Genomic DNA, 17,664 nt, shown 5'->3' on the forward strand with positions numbered 1-17,664 from the left:
GTTTATTCTGAAAGAAATTCTGTGTCCATGTCACTCTGTTTGTTCAACTGGACTGAAAAGAATCTTTATCCCACGGAAGGGACTTTCCTGTCTGCATGCACTGAGTGCATTCTTCAACACCTCTAAGGAATGTTACTTCCCTTTTTCCAAACACATCCATTTTTATCTGCACTCATCGTTAATCCAAATGTGAATCTTGACACATCTTCTGCTTCCTGAAATTTTCTGCTTGGTCAAATGACAGAAACTACAGAAGCTTTTAGAACACGAACACTCAGAAAGCCACCGACACGATCACAACTTTGACCTCAGTGATTTTGGTGAACAGGAACCTTCCCAGATAACTCCCAAGTTATTTGATTAAGGAGGAAATTTATTTGCTGCAGCAAGAGCAGCAGCCCCCACAGAGGACAAACCCCAGACCCCACCAGGACTGGGTCAGCAAAGGGAAAACAATTACAGAAAATATTCTGTGCTGCCACCAAGACCTTCTGAGAGGTTCTGAGAGGCAATTCTCCAAAGTGACCCTGCTGAAAGCTCTCAGCTTTCCTTCTCTTTTACATGAAGGTTCTTCACCTCAGTAGAAAATTGGAAGCCAAATAGAGAAAAGGCTGTAACCCAAGGTAACCTGGCAAAACAAGAACTTTAATGGAACCACTTCTGAACCAAAAAGCAGCAGTGCAGGGAAAAGGAAAGGACATGCACTTCCCAAAAAGCTGCTCCTGCACTAATCAAAGCAAAGGAATTACAAACCCCTGCAGCTGATAGGACACAACAGCATAAATAAAGGTTCATAAATTACTTAAATAAGGAAGGAGTGAAGTTGATGGTGAGGCAATGAGATGGACAAAGATCAACAGATATATGCAGCATCTATTTGCCAGCAAGAAAGTCAGCCCTGCAGTTATCAGAGATGAAAACCTGCTAGACAGCAAGCCAAGACTCAATGAAATCACTAATAAATTAAACATTGCAGATTCACTGTGGTGCGCTCATGGATAACAAATTAATACACTAAGGCTGAGACACTCCTCAAGAGCCAAATCATGCAAATATTTAAAACTATATTAGTATTAATCTTGTCTATTACAGTAACATCCAACAGGCAGGAGCATGAGCAATGTGCTGTGCAAATACAGAGCAGCAAGAGCCCGTGCCCTGGGGATTATCCCTTTTCCTAACTCTCACTGGGAGTTTATCTCTGTACAGAGGCTAACAATCTTTTCTTTCCTATGATTATAAACACATTTTATCTTCAGTATCTACTCACATGATGCAATAGAACTACTTCAGTGTGATAAATTCAGCTTACCAGCAGAATTTCTGGATTATGATCCCTTGCTAGTACTACTCAGCAGGGTAGGCCATCAGCTATAGTGATCTGTTTGCAGGATTTTGTCACATCTGATCCAAACTGTGGCTGATCACACTAAGCCACTCCGTTTTTCAAACTTATCTGTGCTATAAAATAGATGTTCACAATGCTGGGATTGAAGGAATTTGGGGGGATTTCCCCCCACACCTCTTTAACTGTGCTACTGGTGAAAGTACAGAGATCGAGCAAATCACTTCAGGAGAGGAGCAATTCCAGCTCCCCTCAACAATGCAAAAAGCTGTGATTTTTCTCCTTCTCCAGCCACACTGTGATTGTGATGGACTATGTTTGTTTTTCTGTTTTGTTTTCACATGAGCTGGCCTGCCCCGTGTCTCTCTTTGTGGCTTCTCCTAACTGTTGTTTTCCTCGGTGCCACTGAGCCTTCTGTCCCATGCTATCATTTCATTCCTATTATTAGGTTTGTTTTGTTGCACATATCAGAAATGAAAAGGCTGGTGGTTACAAGGGAAGCTTGTAATCAGCACCAAGTTCACCCCACGGTGCCAAAACTCTGTGTGTGTGTGTGTGTGAGAAAAAGAAATTGCTGCACAAGGAAAGGAGCTGGGAGGGAGACAGTGAAACAAAAGTTGTGCTGGGTCTTGTTTAAGATTTTTCCAAGCCATGGGCTTCTTTTGATAGTACAAAACCCCAGACATTTCTCTGAAAGCAGAGGGATTTTATAACATCATCTGAAGTACGAAAACGAGGCAATGGAACCTATATGTAAACAGTCATTAATAAGCTCTAACCTTCAAAGAAGGTAATTAATTAGCTCCAGTACTGTGCTGTCACCCTTCAGAGAGAGCAAAACGTATAATGGGGTTGTGATGGAGTCCAAAACGCACCAGGCACTTGTAAAGTCACTTTTCATGATGCTAAAAGACTAATAATTCACAATGTTGATTTCTAATCATATAAACTTGCGCCACTATGAACAGCCATTATACAAATCCATCCCACTGTCACTTCCCTCTAATGTAAATAGCTGTTTGTAATAAATGAAATTTTAAAAAATCAGTTCAGAAACAGAAATAGTTTGTGGAAAGCTAGAGTTAGTCAGAGCTTTGCAGGATAGGGAGGGCAGGCACGGGGCTGCTGCCTGCAGGGCTCTGAGTGTGCTCTCCTCTCTGGGAGGGAGGGGGTGATGACACACAGCCCAATTCAGCAGGGAAACCTCATAATTATGTTCCACGAGCAGCTCTCCCAGGGCAGATGATGGACTCACTTTGGCAGCACTAATGACTGTGGCAGTGTAAGACTGAATGTTGTCTCCACAGGCTCCACCACGGGACTGATGGCATCGGATCAGCTACAAGAAGAAAGACAGCAACCAAGTCACTACTATTAAACTACACAAACCCATAACCCATTACCAGAGCTCTTATTTATCATGTACAGTGGTGTGTTTTTTCCTACAAATAGCAAAAAGCCCTGCTGAGACACTTAACCCCTTTTTATAATCTTCTGGGTGCCACCCAGACTGTCGCGTCCTCCGCTCCAGTTTTCAATTACCAGATGAGTACTCACTAAGAATTCATAAACTTTGAAATGGTGGGATTTTTGGTCTGGCAGTAATACCACAAATAAATTTAAATAAATATAATCAAAAGCTTTAGCCCTGTGTATGTAACATTAACTATCAGCCATTCTAAGAATCCGAGTGTGGCTTTCCCCTCCTTTTTATGGCGAGCAAGCAAAGAAATGACAAAGGAAAAGAGTTGTTTGAAACTTTGCATTTAATAGATTAAAGGAATGTACATGGGGTTTGCTTTTTATTGCCTTCCTTCAAAATCAATAAATCAAAACAAGACTCTTGTACCTGCCATCACCCTACAAAAGTAGGTTTTGCCTTTGAACCCTAAGTAACAATAGAATCTGTGCTTCTCTGCAAAATTAGAAAAAAATATAGATTTTTTTGCTTGCACACAGAACATGTTGCCTGTTTAACTTTTTGAGCTAAAGAAAATTAAAAATTACTGTAAAATGTATTTTTTTCTAAAGGCTTTTCTGTCCTGCTTATATTTAAATATCTAAATAAAAATACCTAAACTAGGGAAAGCCTACAGTGAATTTACCTGGGAACACACAAGTAATTTAAATTCCCTTTGTGATACAATTCTTTTGCTGATCTTTTGGCAGCAATACTTTTTTAAATCCCGTGTTGAGCAAGGTTAAGCTTTCCAGCATCAGCAAGGTGTGGCACTAAAGGAAAGGCAGGCCTGAATTTGGGAAGAAATCAGCTGTGCTGCAAGAGGTGTAACAGCAAACAGATTTCTAAAATTTGCCTCTGATAATTTCTGGCTCAGATCTAGAAACAGCTTCTCCAGTCACAGGTGGAAGGGAGAAAAAACATCTGCTTTGAAATAAAAATAAGGCATTAGGAGCCGAATTTAGGCTTCACTGCAAGCTTTAAATACACAACCACTTCTCTGGGTAAAAGCAACGATCATTTCTTTGCCTGGGAATCTATTTTCTTTGTCTCTAGAAAGAAGAAAAAAAGTCTAAAATTTCTTTTTTTTTTCTTGGAGCTTAACTTTTTCAAAGATGTTCAAAAGTGGCCAATTTAATGCTATTTTCTAAGCCACAAAGTGCATTGCTGTGCTGGCTCAGACAAACCAGGGCTCTGTCCAGACTCAGTTTCCCCAAACAGAATTTAGGAAGTGTTTTTTTTGTCTACTTTCAGAAGTGTCTGTAATTAAATGCTTTAAACTTTTAAAGCACAAAATGGGTTGATTATTGAGTTACCTCACTGAAAACACATGTTGATGGCTGTCTTCTCTGCCCTCAAAGTTCCTTAAATTGAGATCAAAACAAATGTGCAGAGTGAAGATCTAATATATTAAAATACTTAGGACTGTCATTTTAATGCAACTCCTCTTACAGACTTTCCTTTGCACATACCTTTTTCCTAAGATCTTTTATTTTCTTTTTTCCCCCCTATATATACAGAATCTTGAAGTATTTTTTGATATCAAACTCCTCCTTACCTTATTTTCTGCATAAGCAAGCCAACGGCTTCCAAGAGCAATGGGATTCATGTTTGGCCCTGGACAAGGATAGCAGCCTGCAAAGTTTGAAAAGGCAACATTGAGAAATATCTTCATGACTTCTTCCAAAGAATTTTACTTATTGCCAAGAAAACAAAAAGTCTAAACAAAAGCTTTTCAGTTGCTAATATCACTCAGTGAATGCTTGCATTTTTGTTTCTAGAGATAAGGCTGTGGTTAGATGAGCTATTTTGAACATTTAATTATGTGTAAATATTAATTTCTCCTTATGTTTGCATTTTTAAAGCCATTTTGATACAAAGATGACATTCTGGGGTGAGGGAGTATTGATGTTTGACTCGACTGGTTTTGTATCTTCACATTTTAATTACTTTTATTTGACTGACACCTTTCTGTTGGAGAACAGTTCACTCACTTCAACCTCTTCTATATTTTTACTGTATGAAAGGATGTATTGTGCTCTTGGTTTCATTTTTAGTAATTCTATATACAAACCCTCAGCCTTTCAAAATGCTTTTGATTTTAACAATTCTATATACAAGCCTCAGCCTCTCCATATACTTTTGCACAAACCTTACTTTACACAGTGGGAAAATTCGTAATTCCTTTAAAATTGTGGCAGTGGTTCCACTGTTCACCTGCTTTCCATTACCTTTATATTATCATTAAAAATAGATTGATGCACTGCGATAAAAATGAGCATAGAAAAGAGAATTATTCCTGAGGATTAAAACATGAAAATACCTGTTAGACAAAATAGATGGGAATGAAAACATGGAAAGGCTTAAAATGAATCACATTAAATGGCCATACATAAGGTTTCTAAAATATGTATTTTTATAAAATGTTCTAAAAAAAATAAAATTTTTGTAAATAAAACAAATAATTTGTAGTTCTACAAATAGTTTTTATTTAGAAATAAGCATTTGTACATGAAAAAATAAGGAAGAAAGAACAGGGGGAAGGAGGAGGCTATCAAGCAAATGGTTAATCTCACTTTTCATCAGTTCTTAGGCTAATTTAGTCAATTTAGTAATTTAAATCCTCTCACTGATTGGCCAAGAAACAAAATATTGAAGACCTTACAGACATGTGTGTCTGATTTAAAGGAGCCCTGGGCAGCTGCTCCTGTATCCCGGGCTGAAGGAGCGCAGGCAAACTGCATTTCAGAACACATACATCACAACTTTTATTCAGTGTATTGCTTAAAATCCGTTAAAAAAAAAAAACAAAAAAACCCAAACAAACAAACAAAAAAAAAACAAAGCCAGGCAGTGCCAGAGAAGCTTTCTATTTTCTGGATCTCTCATATGAGATTCTGACACTGCTCTGCACCCACGGCAAGGAAAAGAACCCGAGCTCCGCAAATGCCCAGCTCTGCTCCTGCAGGCTCCAGAAGAATCCAGAACATTCCCTGAGCACAGCAGAGCTTCCAGAAGGGGAGAGGTTTTATTTCCCACACCTGCAAAGCCTGAGAAGGGGCGTGGGAGGTGTCAGCACCCTTCTGGAAGGTTAAATGGACATTCGACAACACTCTGGATGTGGGTTTGGACCTGCATAAGCCCTGCTGAGATAAACAAGCCTGGATTTCATTTTCCAGAGCAGAGCACTGAGGGTGCTGCAGAATTCCAAAGAGCACAGCGAGCTGTTTGAAAGGTCAGAAAGCAAGGGAAGGAGAGAACGAATTCATCCAGTTAAACCCATCTCAGGCAGAGCCCAGGGAGGGTTTTGTGAGTCCTTATCGCCGGCCTGATCTCAGGAAGGAAAACGAATTCTGAAGAGACGATGCCACAATTGTTATTGCATTCCAGGAGTGCATAAAATGTGGGCAGCAAGAGCCTCTTAAGGAACAAAGCAAGCAAAAAAAAAAAGGTTGTAAATACAGCCCTGGGTTGTAAATACAAACGTGTTCTTCTGATGACATTATAGATCAGGAGCTGTGAGGTTTTAATGCCGACTTCTGCCTCGGCAGCTCTTATCTGGGTCAGAAAAGGAATTCAGGTCCCCCAAACCTTTCTTTTACCTTCCCTTTTATGTATAAAATACAGCACTAAAAGTTGCCAGATGATAACCCCTGTCACGTAAATCTCTACAGTGACTTTAGAACCAGTGACTTGCGTTTCCCAAATCTGTAACATCCCTGCAGGAGAAAATTAAAGGAGTCTCAGCAATTCATAGCCAAAAAGCAAGTCCAGCTTAGAAAAGGGAGCTGTTCTCAATTACTTCAGTGAACTGAAGCCACTGAAGAACTGCAAGAAGAATTCTTCAAATCTAAAATTGATCACTGAACAGAAGAGTTACTCAAAAAAGCTGGGATGGCTCTCCCCAAACCCACTGCCCGTGGTTTGTCCCATGAACTGGGCTCAGTCAATCAGACTCCACACACAAATCAACCAATTCTAAGAATAAACTCCACAAAGGTCAACAATTCAGCTCGGTCCTAAACTCTACTCTCCGATACGAAAAACAGCGTAAAAAAAAAGGAGCTATTTCCTCCCTTTCTTTTCTTTGCGAGTCTTTGCAATTTGGAAACTTGCAGCAGCACAAGGATAAACAAAGGGTTATACTTTATGGGAAGGAAAAGCAAATTGTTTTTCTGCTTTCCAAAAAAACAGCTGGAGTCAGCAGAACATCATCTACGAGGCAAATGAAAAGACAGACACGGCGTGACCCACTGAGCTGGGCCATCCAATCCTCACCAGCCCCACTCCCTTAAAGATTAACTTCTATTTCTACCAGACTTCAAAACAACAGAGGAAAAAGCCATTCTAAGCAATAACAGCAGCAACTTTGGTGTGTTTACAATAGGAATGAACATAATGAGAATGCAGAACTAACTGTCAAGAAGACCAAAGTTTCCAAGTTTTAATGACAGCATCGAGAGGTCATCCAAGAAAGGATCACTCAGGGAAAGTCTTTCCAAAAGTGCAGCAAATCAAGCAAGTACTAAAAAATATCTGATCTTAGAACCAGCTTATCTGGGCCTATCACTCACAAAACTATAGGTGAAAACCTAGTGGAAACTACTTCATAACTTTTGAGTACACACAGTTATCTTCTGCCTCTTTTCAGAGAAAATTAGGAACTTCAAAGCTGGGAAAAAAGGAAGAAAAATTGCACTTTGAAAATCAGAATCAAAGTCCAAGTTTTTCTGCGAATTTTATCAAGTTCCTACACCCAAAAATTCCAACTGGTGCTGCCCTAAGGAACAGTGAGGAATAAGAAATGGGCTCCAGGATCCCTCTGAAGAGGGACCTCACATCCTGTGCCTCAGTTTTCCCACTTCCAAGATGCAAATATTATCTACAGCCCCATAGGTAAATTCTTCACTTACAATTTCTCAGTTTCTTCCCTTTTTTTTTTAATAACTAGGTTATAAAATGATAACTGCCGTAAGTATATAATTTGTGATTATTTGCATTCAAAAATGCTTTAAACTTACTCATTGCTGTACTGATTTTATATATTTGGTTTTACTGAGAATACAGGAATCCCACATTACCTGAAGTTCTCCAAAGAGCTACAGAAATGTTTGCTTTGTGAGTGAGCAAAGTGAAGCTTTATTTATTTCCCATTAATTTTCAATTATTACTCTTGTGGTAATGATGAAAATCTCTACCACCCTTTGGAGATTCAAATCCATAAGCCCATAATAAATGAAATCACCTCCTCTACCCATCTTTGAAAATTCACACAAATATCCCCTCTTCTGACTCTGGATCTTCCCATCAGTCTTGAGCTCCTCCAAGAAACCCAAGGCTCCAGTTCTTTCCCTGAATTGCTTTCCAAAAGCTCATCCTGGATCTTCAGTGATGGCAATGTGAACACAGAGAGCAGCCAAGAGGAGAAAAGCAACACATTCCTGTCCTCTCCCTTGTCTTTTAAACAAACAGCTCACTGGGAAAACTCTGCTCAGAGGAACAAAGTCATTACTGTCAGCTAGAACAGAGCTGGGGCCAATAAATCACCAAAACCCCACTAATAAACCCGAACCACTTCCACTGGGGCAGCTCTTCAGCATCTCCACAGCTTCTTCAGAAAATAAATATTTAAAGGAGATATAGGAATACAATATTCTCTCCAGAAGAATCTGATGTTAACAGTCAGAACTAAGCTAAGTCAGGGTTTATTTTCAGTTTGCAGAACGATGCACTCGTAACTCCCTACCCACAGCACAATTTTAATTTTTTTCTCAAACCTCACTAAAACATACTGTAAAATGACATCTGATAAACTACAGCAAATTAATACATGAATTAATAAAGCTGAGGGAATGAAAAAGCCAAATCAGAATCACCTAACCTTGCTTTCCTTTAAACACATCCCATCATGTTTATCTTAAGACACTACTGCTTGATTTTAATTTCACAGCACATTATAATAACTTCATTCCCTACAACAGTATTTATAGCACAGGAAAAAAAAATCTGGTTTTGGTATCTTCCAGACTTTCATCCACTCTATCTTGACTTTGTTCTTACTTTTTAATGAAAAACATTTTAAGTTCTCTTCTATCTTGTTTCAGTCATTTTTTCCCTATCCGTTTATAGGAAAATTTTCTTTTTCCATCATTTTCACTGCTTTCTTTTCTCCAATTCTTTCCAGTTTCCTTTGCAGTGGTCCATACTCATCCTCTTTTATAACAATTTTTGATTTACTGTTTCCTGGGGAGGAATTTTAGTGGATATGTCACACCTTATACCTGTGAGGAACCCATACCAGAGGACAGCAGTTTTAATTCAAGCTGAGAGGATGGGCAGTTATTAATACAAAAGCCTTTTGTATTAATAGATTTTAATTGGATTTTGTCTCTAATCCCAAAATAAGGCAGGAATGGCATCTTCTGGGTCACAGGGAATGCCATGAAGGCAGAGATTACCAGGCTCACCTCCATCCTAAGGAAACTTTCCTGATTTCTGGAGAAACAAGGATTTTTCTGATCAGTGCCTGGCAAAGTTCATTAAAGATGACATATGTCAAATGAAGTGTCCAGTGGTTTTGAACACAGTTTTCTAAACAAATTCCAAAAGAAGTAACTCATTTCAACCAAAATTCTTTGCTTTGAATCATTCAAAGGACTTGCTGGATTATCACTTTGAAAATCAGTGAAGCAGGGCCATTGTGTATTTTTAAATAAATAGCTCCAAGAACCCACTGAAGTGATGCTACTTCTCTAATAATCAATCTGTAATGCTTTTCTGGGTCTTACAAAAGACAGAGCTCTCCATAGGAATGGAATTACAAAACTCCATCCTTAAAGTCCTGCAGTGCAGAGCAGCCAGAAAGCAGATGACAACAGAGAGCACAGAGGGGGAATATGCAATAAATAATGGGTAGAGTGATACTGTTGTAGCAAAAGCTTTGTTTATTACAAGGAAAACAAACCATATAAGTTGTTTTATCTAATTTTTTTTTGGTTGGTTGTTTTGGTTTTTTTGGTTTTTTTAGCAAAGCAATTTTTTTGTTGTTTATAAACTGTATAAAGCAATATTGTTTATAAATTCCTCTGGGTTCCTTCTAGATGAAAGGCCCTGTGTAAATGTTATTACTCTCACACTGTCACATATTTTCCAAAACTCTTCTATTGTTCTTGTACTTCCTTCTGTTTAAGTATCACCCATAAAATGGAGTAAAAGAGCAAAGGAGCAGGATGGACCCACTGAGAAATCAGGCTTGCCATCCAGGGCCTTTTTTTCTTACTTAATTATTATTATTATTACTACGGAGATCTCCTTCCCTGTTCACTCTACCATAGCAGTTTGTAGCATCTGCAATTTGATGGTCCAAGTGGGTCCCTTCCAGCTCACAAATTCCATGATTTTATGATTTTACTGTTACTCCACAGGTCCAAGCACAATCCCAGAGCTTTTACTAAAAATATCAGTGGCCTTTCATGTTCATTAGGCCTTGCTGTTTAATTCAGCACCAATTTGATTGATTTCAGGGCAATGTTTAATCTCAGGTTTACTTTCTTTTTTTGTTCAGACTTGGACAGTGACAAATAATAAAAGTTACCACTGAGGTTGTTATTTCTGTGCATGACAATGTCAGATGCCTTTGTTTGCCCTTTAACATTAAGGATTTGGGTGCTTTAGATAAAAATAACTTATATAGAAACAAAGAGCACTTCCTGTTTTACATCTAATTTGTAAAACTGTCAGAGCCAGGAGATATGACAGACAGACATCTTGGGGACTGAGGCCTCTGTTGTGGCTTCATGCAGCTTTTCTGTTTTATTTACATTTTCCTGCAGTGGAGCAAAACCTCCTGCGATCACCAAAGCTGTTTGTTCCCATAAATCCACCACAGTGCCCTAAAGGCCCTTCCAAAAAGTGTTTCAGCATTATCCTGGAATGGTGAGACACTGATTCCCACAGCCAGGAAGAAAACACTCTTATAAATAATGCCGTTAAAAAGAAAAAGCAAAATTAAATCAACATTTCTCAGGGAAATACACTACGAAGGGGTAGGTGCTCATATAAATGTGGGTGTATAAAAATTAAAAGTGCTTATAGCAATCCACAGGGACATACTTGGCCCTTCTTCACTGATCAAGAAAATCCTGTGACTCAGGAGCTCCCTTCCCACCTGGCCCGAGGACTTTCGCTCTGAGCTGGTCCCCCACAGACAAAGGAATCCTGTCAATTATTATCCCGTGTGGGATAACCAGGAGAAATACCCACAGCTGAGGAGGGGAACACACAAACTTCTCAAAGAATGTGACTCTTCAGGCATTAAACCTCTCCATAAGACACCCAGAGTTTTTCCTTCAAAGTCAAGAGCTCAAACTGCTTTCCGTGAGCCTGAGAGGAAAGGAATTCCAACAGAAATGGCCAAAAAAGCCTTGAAGATTTCCAGACCAGCCCTGTGACAAATTGAAAGCACCAAATTGTTCCTTGTGTGTGAATGTGAGAGCAAATAGCAAGGCCAAACCCAAAGTGCAGATCTGAGCATCCAACACCATTTGCTTTGGGGGTTTTATTCACTTGGAGAGGTGCAGGGCATTCAACATCCACGCACTGATTTTGGCTTGTGGTGAGGAGAGCCTTTCCAGACTTTCTAGACAATAAACTACTCTGACTAAAATCTGCAAAATTACCTCTCAGGGCTCTACAGAAGAGCATCAATAGAAACGTGGTGCCAGCTAATGGCTGCAATAACTGTCTCCATCCCTGGGGAATCCTGGATGGAGAATTTATCAATAGGAGGAGTGAAGGGCCAGGGAAGCTGAGCAGGCCCTCGTTATCAGACACAGGATGATGCCACATGCATGATGTTATCTGGGAGGATCTTTACTCAGGGCCCAGGGGGTGGGCAGGATATTCTTTCTGGAGAAGGAAAGGATCCATCAGGCCATATTCATAATCAGCAATGTTGCACTAAGTAAGCAGTTTGGGGGTGAGAAGCATTGATGGAATAGAAATCAATGGAATTCAGCTTTTCTGCAGCTTTTGTTTAGAGCAAAGTAGAGGCAAAAAAAGCCTGAGCATCACTTTGGTTTCTGTGCATCATTCTGGTTTCTGATCCTGAGCACCACTTTCTGTGCATCACTTTGGTTTCTGATCCTTCAGTCACGTGCAGAAAAGGCTCTGAAGGAAACCTGAAGTGAACCACAATTAAACTCTGAGCTGTTTCAGAAGCTATTTAAAATTCACACCTTGACACTGACAACTAGTAAAGGAAACACATTCTTAACATAAGCATCATATGAATTGTTGTTTTTTTTTTGTAGTTTGGCCACATGAGCATCTAAACCAGTGCAGGATGTGGAATTCCTGCTGGGCTTTCTCCTCCCCTTGGTGTCTTTTCTTAGGGAAAAGGAGCTGGCTCCAAGCACAAGGAGAGCTGTGATGGATGGAAGTGACTGCCATGAGACTGATGTTCTGCCTTCTCCTAGCAGATATTTTAAAATCAGAACACCCCACAGGATAGATTAGGGGATATCCTGGTTATTTTTCTACAATAGTTACAGCATGTTTTCCCTCCACCTGCTTTAAATCCCCTCTCCCAGTCTGGAGCACCTGTACACAGAGGCTTTGTTAAAAAAGGCACAAATAAAACCTGCTGGCTCCCTGCCATCCAAGTCAAATCAGTACATTTCCATGTAATCCCAAGCAGGGGAAAACAAAGGTTGGTTCTATGTCAAACTTACTCAGGAAAAATCAGGAAATGCAGGAGTTAAAACATTCCAACAGCAGCATGAACTTGACCATCTACATCCTGAATATTTTATGGTATATTTATTGTAACAATATATTAAGCTACACATCCAACCACAAAAACAAAAACAGAAAGACAAATACTCCTCATGTGCATGGCAGCTGCATTAGCATTTCTGAGGAACTTCAGAATTCCTGACACTGCTTTTAATTGGACATTCTGCATTTCATTTCTATGTATAAATAATCAACAGACCAGAGCTTCTGCTTCATGTTTGTGTTGTCTCAGTGAGGTTCTAAGGCTCCCCCAGCACTTAGGGATGGAAGATGTGATTTCCACACCATCACCAAATCTTCTTGAAAAAAAAAATATTTTCTTTTCTCTAAAAGCAACACAAAACCCTTCAAAGAGTCAGTGATCCTCAGCAATATTTATGCCCTTTGTGCCCTCCCTTTTGACCAAAACCAACCAGAAAATCTTTCTCATGCTGTCAAATTCTCTGGGCAGGCAGTGGCATCCTCACAGCTGAGGTGCACCAGCATCAGGACATAGGCTGCCCCAATAATGCAAACAAAAGGCCTCTAAACTTTTTCCTGAGCTTCCTTTTCAAGGATTTCTATTCTTTTTAATTGATACTGGCACTGTCCTTTAATAATTTTTTTCAAAGCACAGCCAAAGAAGGCAGTCACAGCCAGTTGGCTGCCTCCCAGAAATCCCTGCAGCTAACGAGGCAGCTCATTTACATCCAATTTCAAACACATCAGAGGAATTTAAGCCTTTAAAGATAGGCTCTCAGGTTGAGATTTCAGCACATGAAATGGGGAAGCTCAGACAAAACTCTGCTGCAGCCCCGACGTGCCAGGGCACAGCACCCACCTGGGAGCAGGATCCAGGGAATGGCTGAGCCTGGGATCCTCAGGACAGGTCCCAAAACCCAGAAATCCAGGGAAAACCACAGCTCTGCCCACTCACACCGTGTCACAGCCAGAGGGAAGGGCTGTGCTGGCTCCAGCTCTGGCAGCTGGGGCATCCAAAATGCCCCAAAAATGAGGTTGTCATTAATGAAACCAAAGGAAAGTTTCAGAGAATCTCGAATTTCACATTTTAAAAAGCAGCACAGTTGGGGAAATACACTGGCATTAGTGACATCTCAGGAATTTTTGGACTTCTTAAAAAATATTTTCGTCATTATCTCCAAAAGTTTTAGTTAATCCTCTTTAAATTCTATAGCTGTTCCACAAAAGGCAAATCAAAGTTATATTTAAGAATAGAGTATCGCTGCTCCTCAAAACTAACTTCAGAACATTAATTTTTAAAAATAAATTACAGTATCTTTAAAAAAATCCAACAAAATAAGCCCAAAATTTCTCAGAATACATATTTAACTGAGGGGTATTCTTGACTTTTGGTCTAAAAAAAAGCAAGGCTTGTACTCGAATTCTTTTTGATGAAATAAAAGGGAGTGGTGAATAGGACAGAAATAAGTCCTTTCCCATTTGGATCTTGTCACTGAATCCCAGCAGATTCCCAGTATCTCACATCCATGGATAGGAAGAAACTGACACCTATTGGCAACTTTAATATTACTGCATGAAGCTGTTTTCCCTCAAACTATGACAAGAAACAGCTTCTCCTAAGGAGGTTTTTCCAAAATACAGAGACAATATAAAAAAATAATTTAAACTTTTCTAATTGTAACTGAAAGTACAACCACAAAAATGTAGACTCTTTTTACATAAGACAACTCTGACCTTTCCAAATTAAATTATGAACTTTAAAGACACATGAAAAAACCAAATGTGCCTCAGGAACAACCAAAAATGAACAGTGGGTAGATCACTGTTGATATGGGTTTCGTTGCTGCTGATGTGATAACCTGGAACTCCCACCTGAGGCTTTTTCACTTATTTGTACAAAATGAACAAAAGAATTGTTCAGCTACTGGTGGATGGCAGTGTGGGTGCCCTTTACAATTAGTTACAGCAATAATAAATACAGGCAAGAGTTAAATATTCAGAGAGTAACATTTGGGTTGTTTTTTTTTTTGAACCAAGTTTTTCTGAAGCTCCAAATGATTCATGGAGACCTGCTTTGAGGATTTAGAAATAAAGAAACAAACAAACAAACAAACAAAATCTGTTTTGTCCACCTCTGAGCCCAAAATTGTACGTACTGGTAACGAAGAATTTTTTGGTGAAAGTGCAGCTGTCAAAGGCAGCGATTTTCTCCTGCAGGACCACAACGAGGATCCTGAAAACACAGAAATGGAATGTCCACTTTAGGCATTAAATGCATTGGTTTAAAGATTCAATATCTAAATGTAATTATTTCAAAAGCATCAATATAAACCCTGCAGTGATGAAGTGCCAGGTTAGCAATCCCTGGCAGTTATTGAGGGCTCTCTCTGCTCCCAACCACATGAGCTCCACTTCAGGAAGTGCAGGGGGCTGATCCACAGCAGCACAGCACATTTGTGATACAGCTCTTGCAGTCAAAGCTCCATTAAAAAGCAAGAATGGAGCTGCAAAGACCCTCAGTTCCTGTCACTGGCTCAAACAACAATCAACAACTGGCAGAGCGTGAGCTAAATGTGAAATAATCCCACTGCCCACCTCAGTGCAAATCTATTAAAACATTTTATTTGCTAAAAGCAGGGGGGTGTGCAATACCAAGAACATCAGCACACAAACAGAGCTGAGAGAAGCAGAATTTGGGTCAATTAGTATATTAAAGATGTATGTTTATGTGTTTGCTTGTACGTTGCACATTTCTATCCTAAAGGCCTAAAACCACAGGATAACAGGAGACGTGGTGCTGCCTCAAAAAATCAGAGCCCAGAGATGCAAATGTGGAAGCAAAGCAGCATCTTGGAAATTTCAGAACCAGGGAACGCTTTCTCCCACAATGATGACTTCCCAAAATCAAGTTTTTAAAAGCTTGACATGAAAGAAGCACCTGGGAAACCAACCCATAAAACCTCCATTTAGCAATATGACATAATTAATAATCTGTTATTCTCTCATTAGGCAGATTGTGAGAAAGTATTTTTTAATTAGCTGTCAATATAGAGCATTACTAAATATTGTTTTAATAGTTTTAATTGTAAAGATACAATGTGGAAAAAAATTAATCACATCTTTCACTGGCTAAAAAACACACCTAATGCTTCATGTGAACATTATGACTATGTGTTACAGCCTGGAACAGTCACCTTTATAAATGGGATGAATCACCTCAGCCTCAACTCATATCCTTGGGGAAAGGGTGATGATTATCTCCCAGAAGTGTGAAATCAGCCTTTAACCCCTTTTTCCCTTTTTTTATCTGTTTTGCCACAAGAATATCTCCTCTTATCCCATGAGTGCTCAATAACAGTGAAGGACTACACTAAAATCAAAATATACACCATCCCCTCATGCTTGGTGATGTTTTCAGATATATAAATAACATAAATTAGTTTTGGACATATTTGTAGTTTTAGTTAAATGACATCTCCCAATTGCTGAAACTGCAGGAGAGAAAAAGAAAATATATCAATTCTGACTTTTTCTATATTGCCTAAAATAAAGGAAACCAATGAATAATGGGAATGCTTTGACTGCAGGTGGAAGTGTAATGTGTATACATTGAAAACCCATGGATATTTGATGGGACTATTTGCCAGTCCTGGAGATTTTTGTTTTCTCCTCCTTGAAGACACTCTGTCTTTCTGCAGAAATGAACCCCCCAGATGGATGATTCCAGAGGATTTATTGATCTACTTGTTTTTAGTAGCAGTTTAACACTTAGTTGCACACTCATCTACTCCCCATCTGCAACAAAACCAGACACAAACCCCAAATAATTCTGACCTTTCCAATTATTTGTGTTATTATTTACTGAAGGACCATCCATTCTGGCACGGCAACATGGATTCCCAAAGAAATGCAGGAATTTCTTCATCCAGGGCTCTACCTTTACCCCAGGAACTGGATTGCACCACTCCCCCAGGACACCTGAGGCCACGCTGACTCACGGCAGTAAAGGGAGGGTGAAGGGATCACAACGTCAGCAGGGCTTGGACCAAAGTCACCACTCCAAATTCTCCCATCAGGAGTGCCAAGGGATCAGCAGGATCCTCACACAAGGATCCTGGGATTTCTCTTCTGCCTTAAAAAGATGCGGCAAACTACAAAGCAAACCACAAAACTCCAGTTTTGTGTGTCTGGGAGAGATGGGGATTTCACATTAACTCAGCAAAATTTGATTCTGTGGACACAACAGATGCTGTTCTCTGGAACTCTGTGGTCCTCAGAGCTCCAGAGCCATTTTCCCTCTATCCCAACCCAGAGATGCAGCTTTGTTACTTGACTCACTGGAACATTATTCCCTGCAAACCACAGACTGCACACCAGGAATGTTTTGGATGTGCAGGGAGGCAAAATCTGACAGACCAACACAAAGAAGAGACATAAACTCCTTAGTGCTCTGTGCTGTTTAAACTCTCTGTGATCCCATTTCCCCAGCTGTAGGTGGATCATCGAGGATTTCAGCGATTCCTGCTCACCCTTTAGCACAACTGAAAGAAGCTTAAATGATTTTTTTGGTTTGAGCTTCTTAAACCAAAGCCATGGGGGAAGCACATTGATGTATTCCAACTGAAATACTCCTTGAGAAACAAAGAACCAGAGCTGTGCTTACAGGAGAGTAAAAAAAAAAGAAAATCAGGGAGGTCATACACCAGAAATTGTATTTATTACCAAAATCTGACATGCCCTAACACACAGGGAATGCAGAGACAGCACCCTTACCTTTTATTGCAATGCAGGTCATAAATAGGAGTTTTGAACTGGATGGACTTGACCATCTCTCCTGTTCTCAGGGAATACAGATCCACACAGCAGTAGGGTGGGCTGGTGCTGAAAGGAATAAACAAAAGATTTTAGTGGAAATCAGGGTATTTTAAAAACTGGCGTTTCATTCTTTCTGCTTCCTCATGTTGCTCAGCACACTGAAGGAAAAGTCACAGAACCACAGAATTATTAAGACTGGAAAAGACCTCCAATAACATCAAGTCCTGGACCCAGAATTCCAGCAATCCCAGCAGAATCCTGGAGAACAAAGGGTCAATATAAACCTTCT

The 17,664-nt window shown here is 39.7% G+C and overlaps 1 protein-coding gene across 6 annotated transcripts in view; it reads right to left on the reverse strand.

Moving 5' to 3' along the window:
* The window catches only part of BCAS3 (BCAS3 microtubule associated cell migration factor), a 298,857-nt gene that overhangs the window by 248,714 nt on the left and 32,479 nt on the right, over positions 1 to 17,664 (reverse strand). For all 6 annotated transcript variants that reach the window (XM_077787568.1, XM_077787567.1, XM_021524867.3 and 3 more), the window contains 4 exons: positions 17,334 to 17,441; positions 14,717 to 14,793; positions 4,363 to 4,439; positions 2,601 to 2,684 (listed from right to left, as the gene is read on the reverse strand). In XM_077787568.1, coding sequence (XP_077643694.1) covers positions 2,601 to 2,684; positions 4,363 to 4,439; positions 14,717 to 14,793; positions 17,334 to 17,441 — 346 coding nt within the window. The remainder of the gene's footprint in view (positions 1 to 2,600; positions 2,685 to 4,362; positions 4,440 to 14,716; positions 14,794 to 17,333; positions 17,442 to 17,664) is intronic.

The sequence above is a fragment of the Lonchura striata genome, chromosome 20 (genome assembly GCF_046129695.1).
Source record: "Lonchura striata isolate bLonStr1 chromosome 20, bLonStr1.mat, whole genome shotgun sequence".
Classification (NCBI taxonomy): domain Eukaryota; kingdom Metazoa; phylum Chordata; class Aves; order Passeriformes; family Estrildidae; genus Lonchura; species Lonchura striata.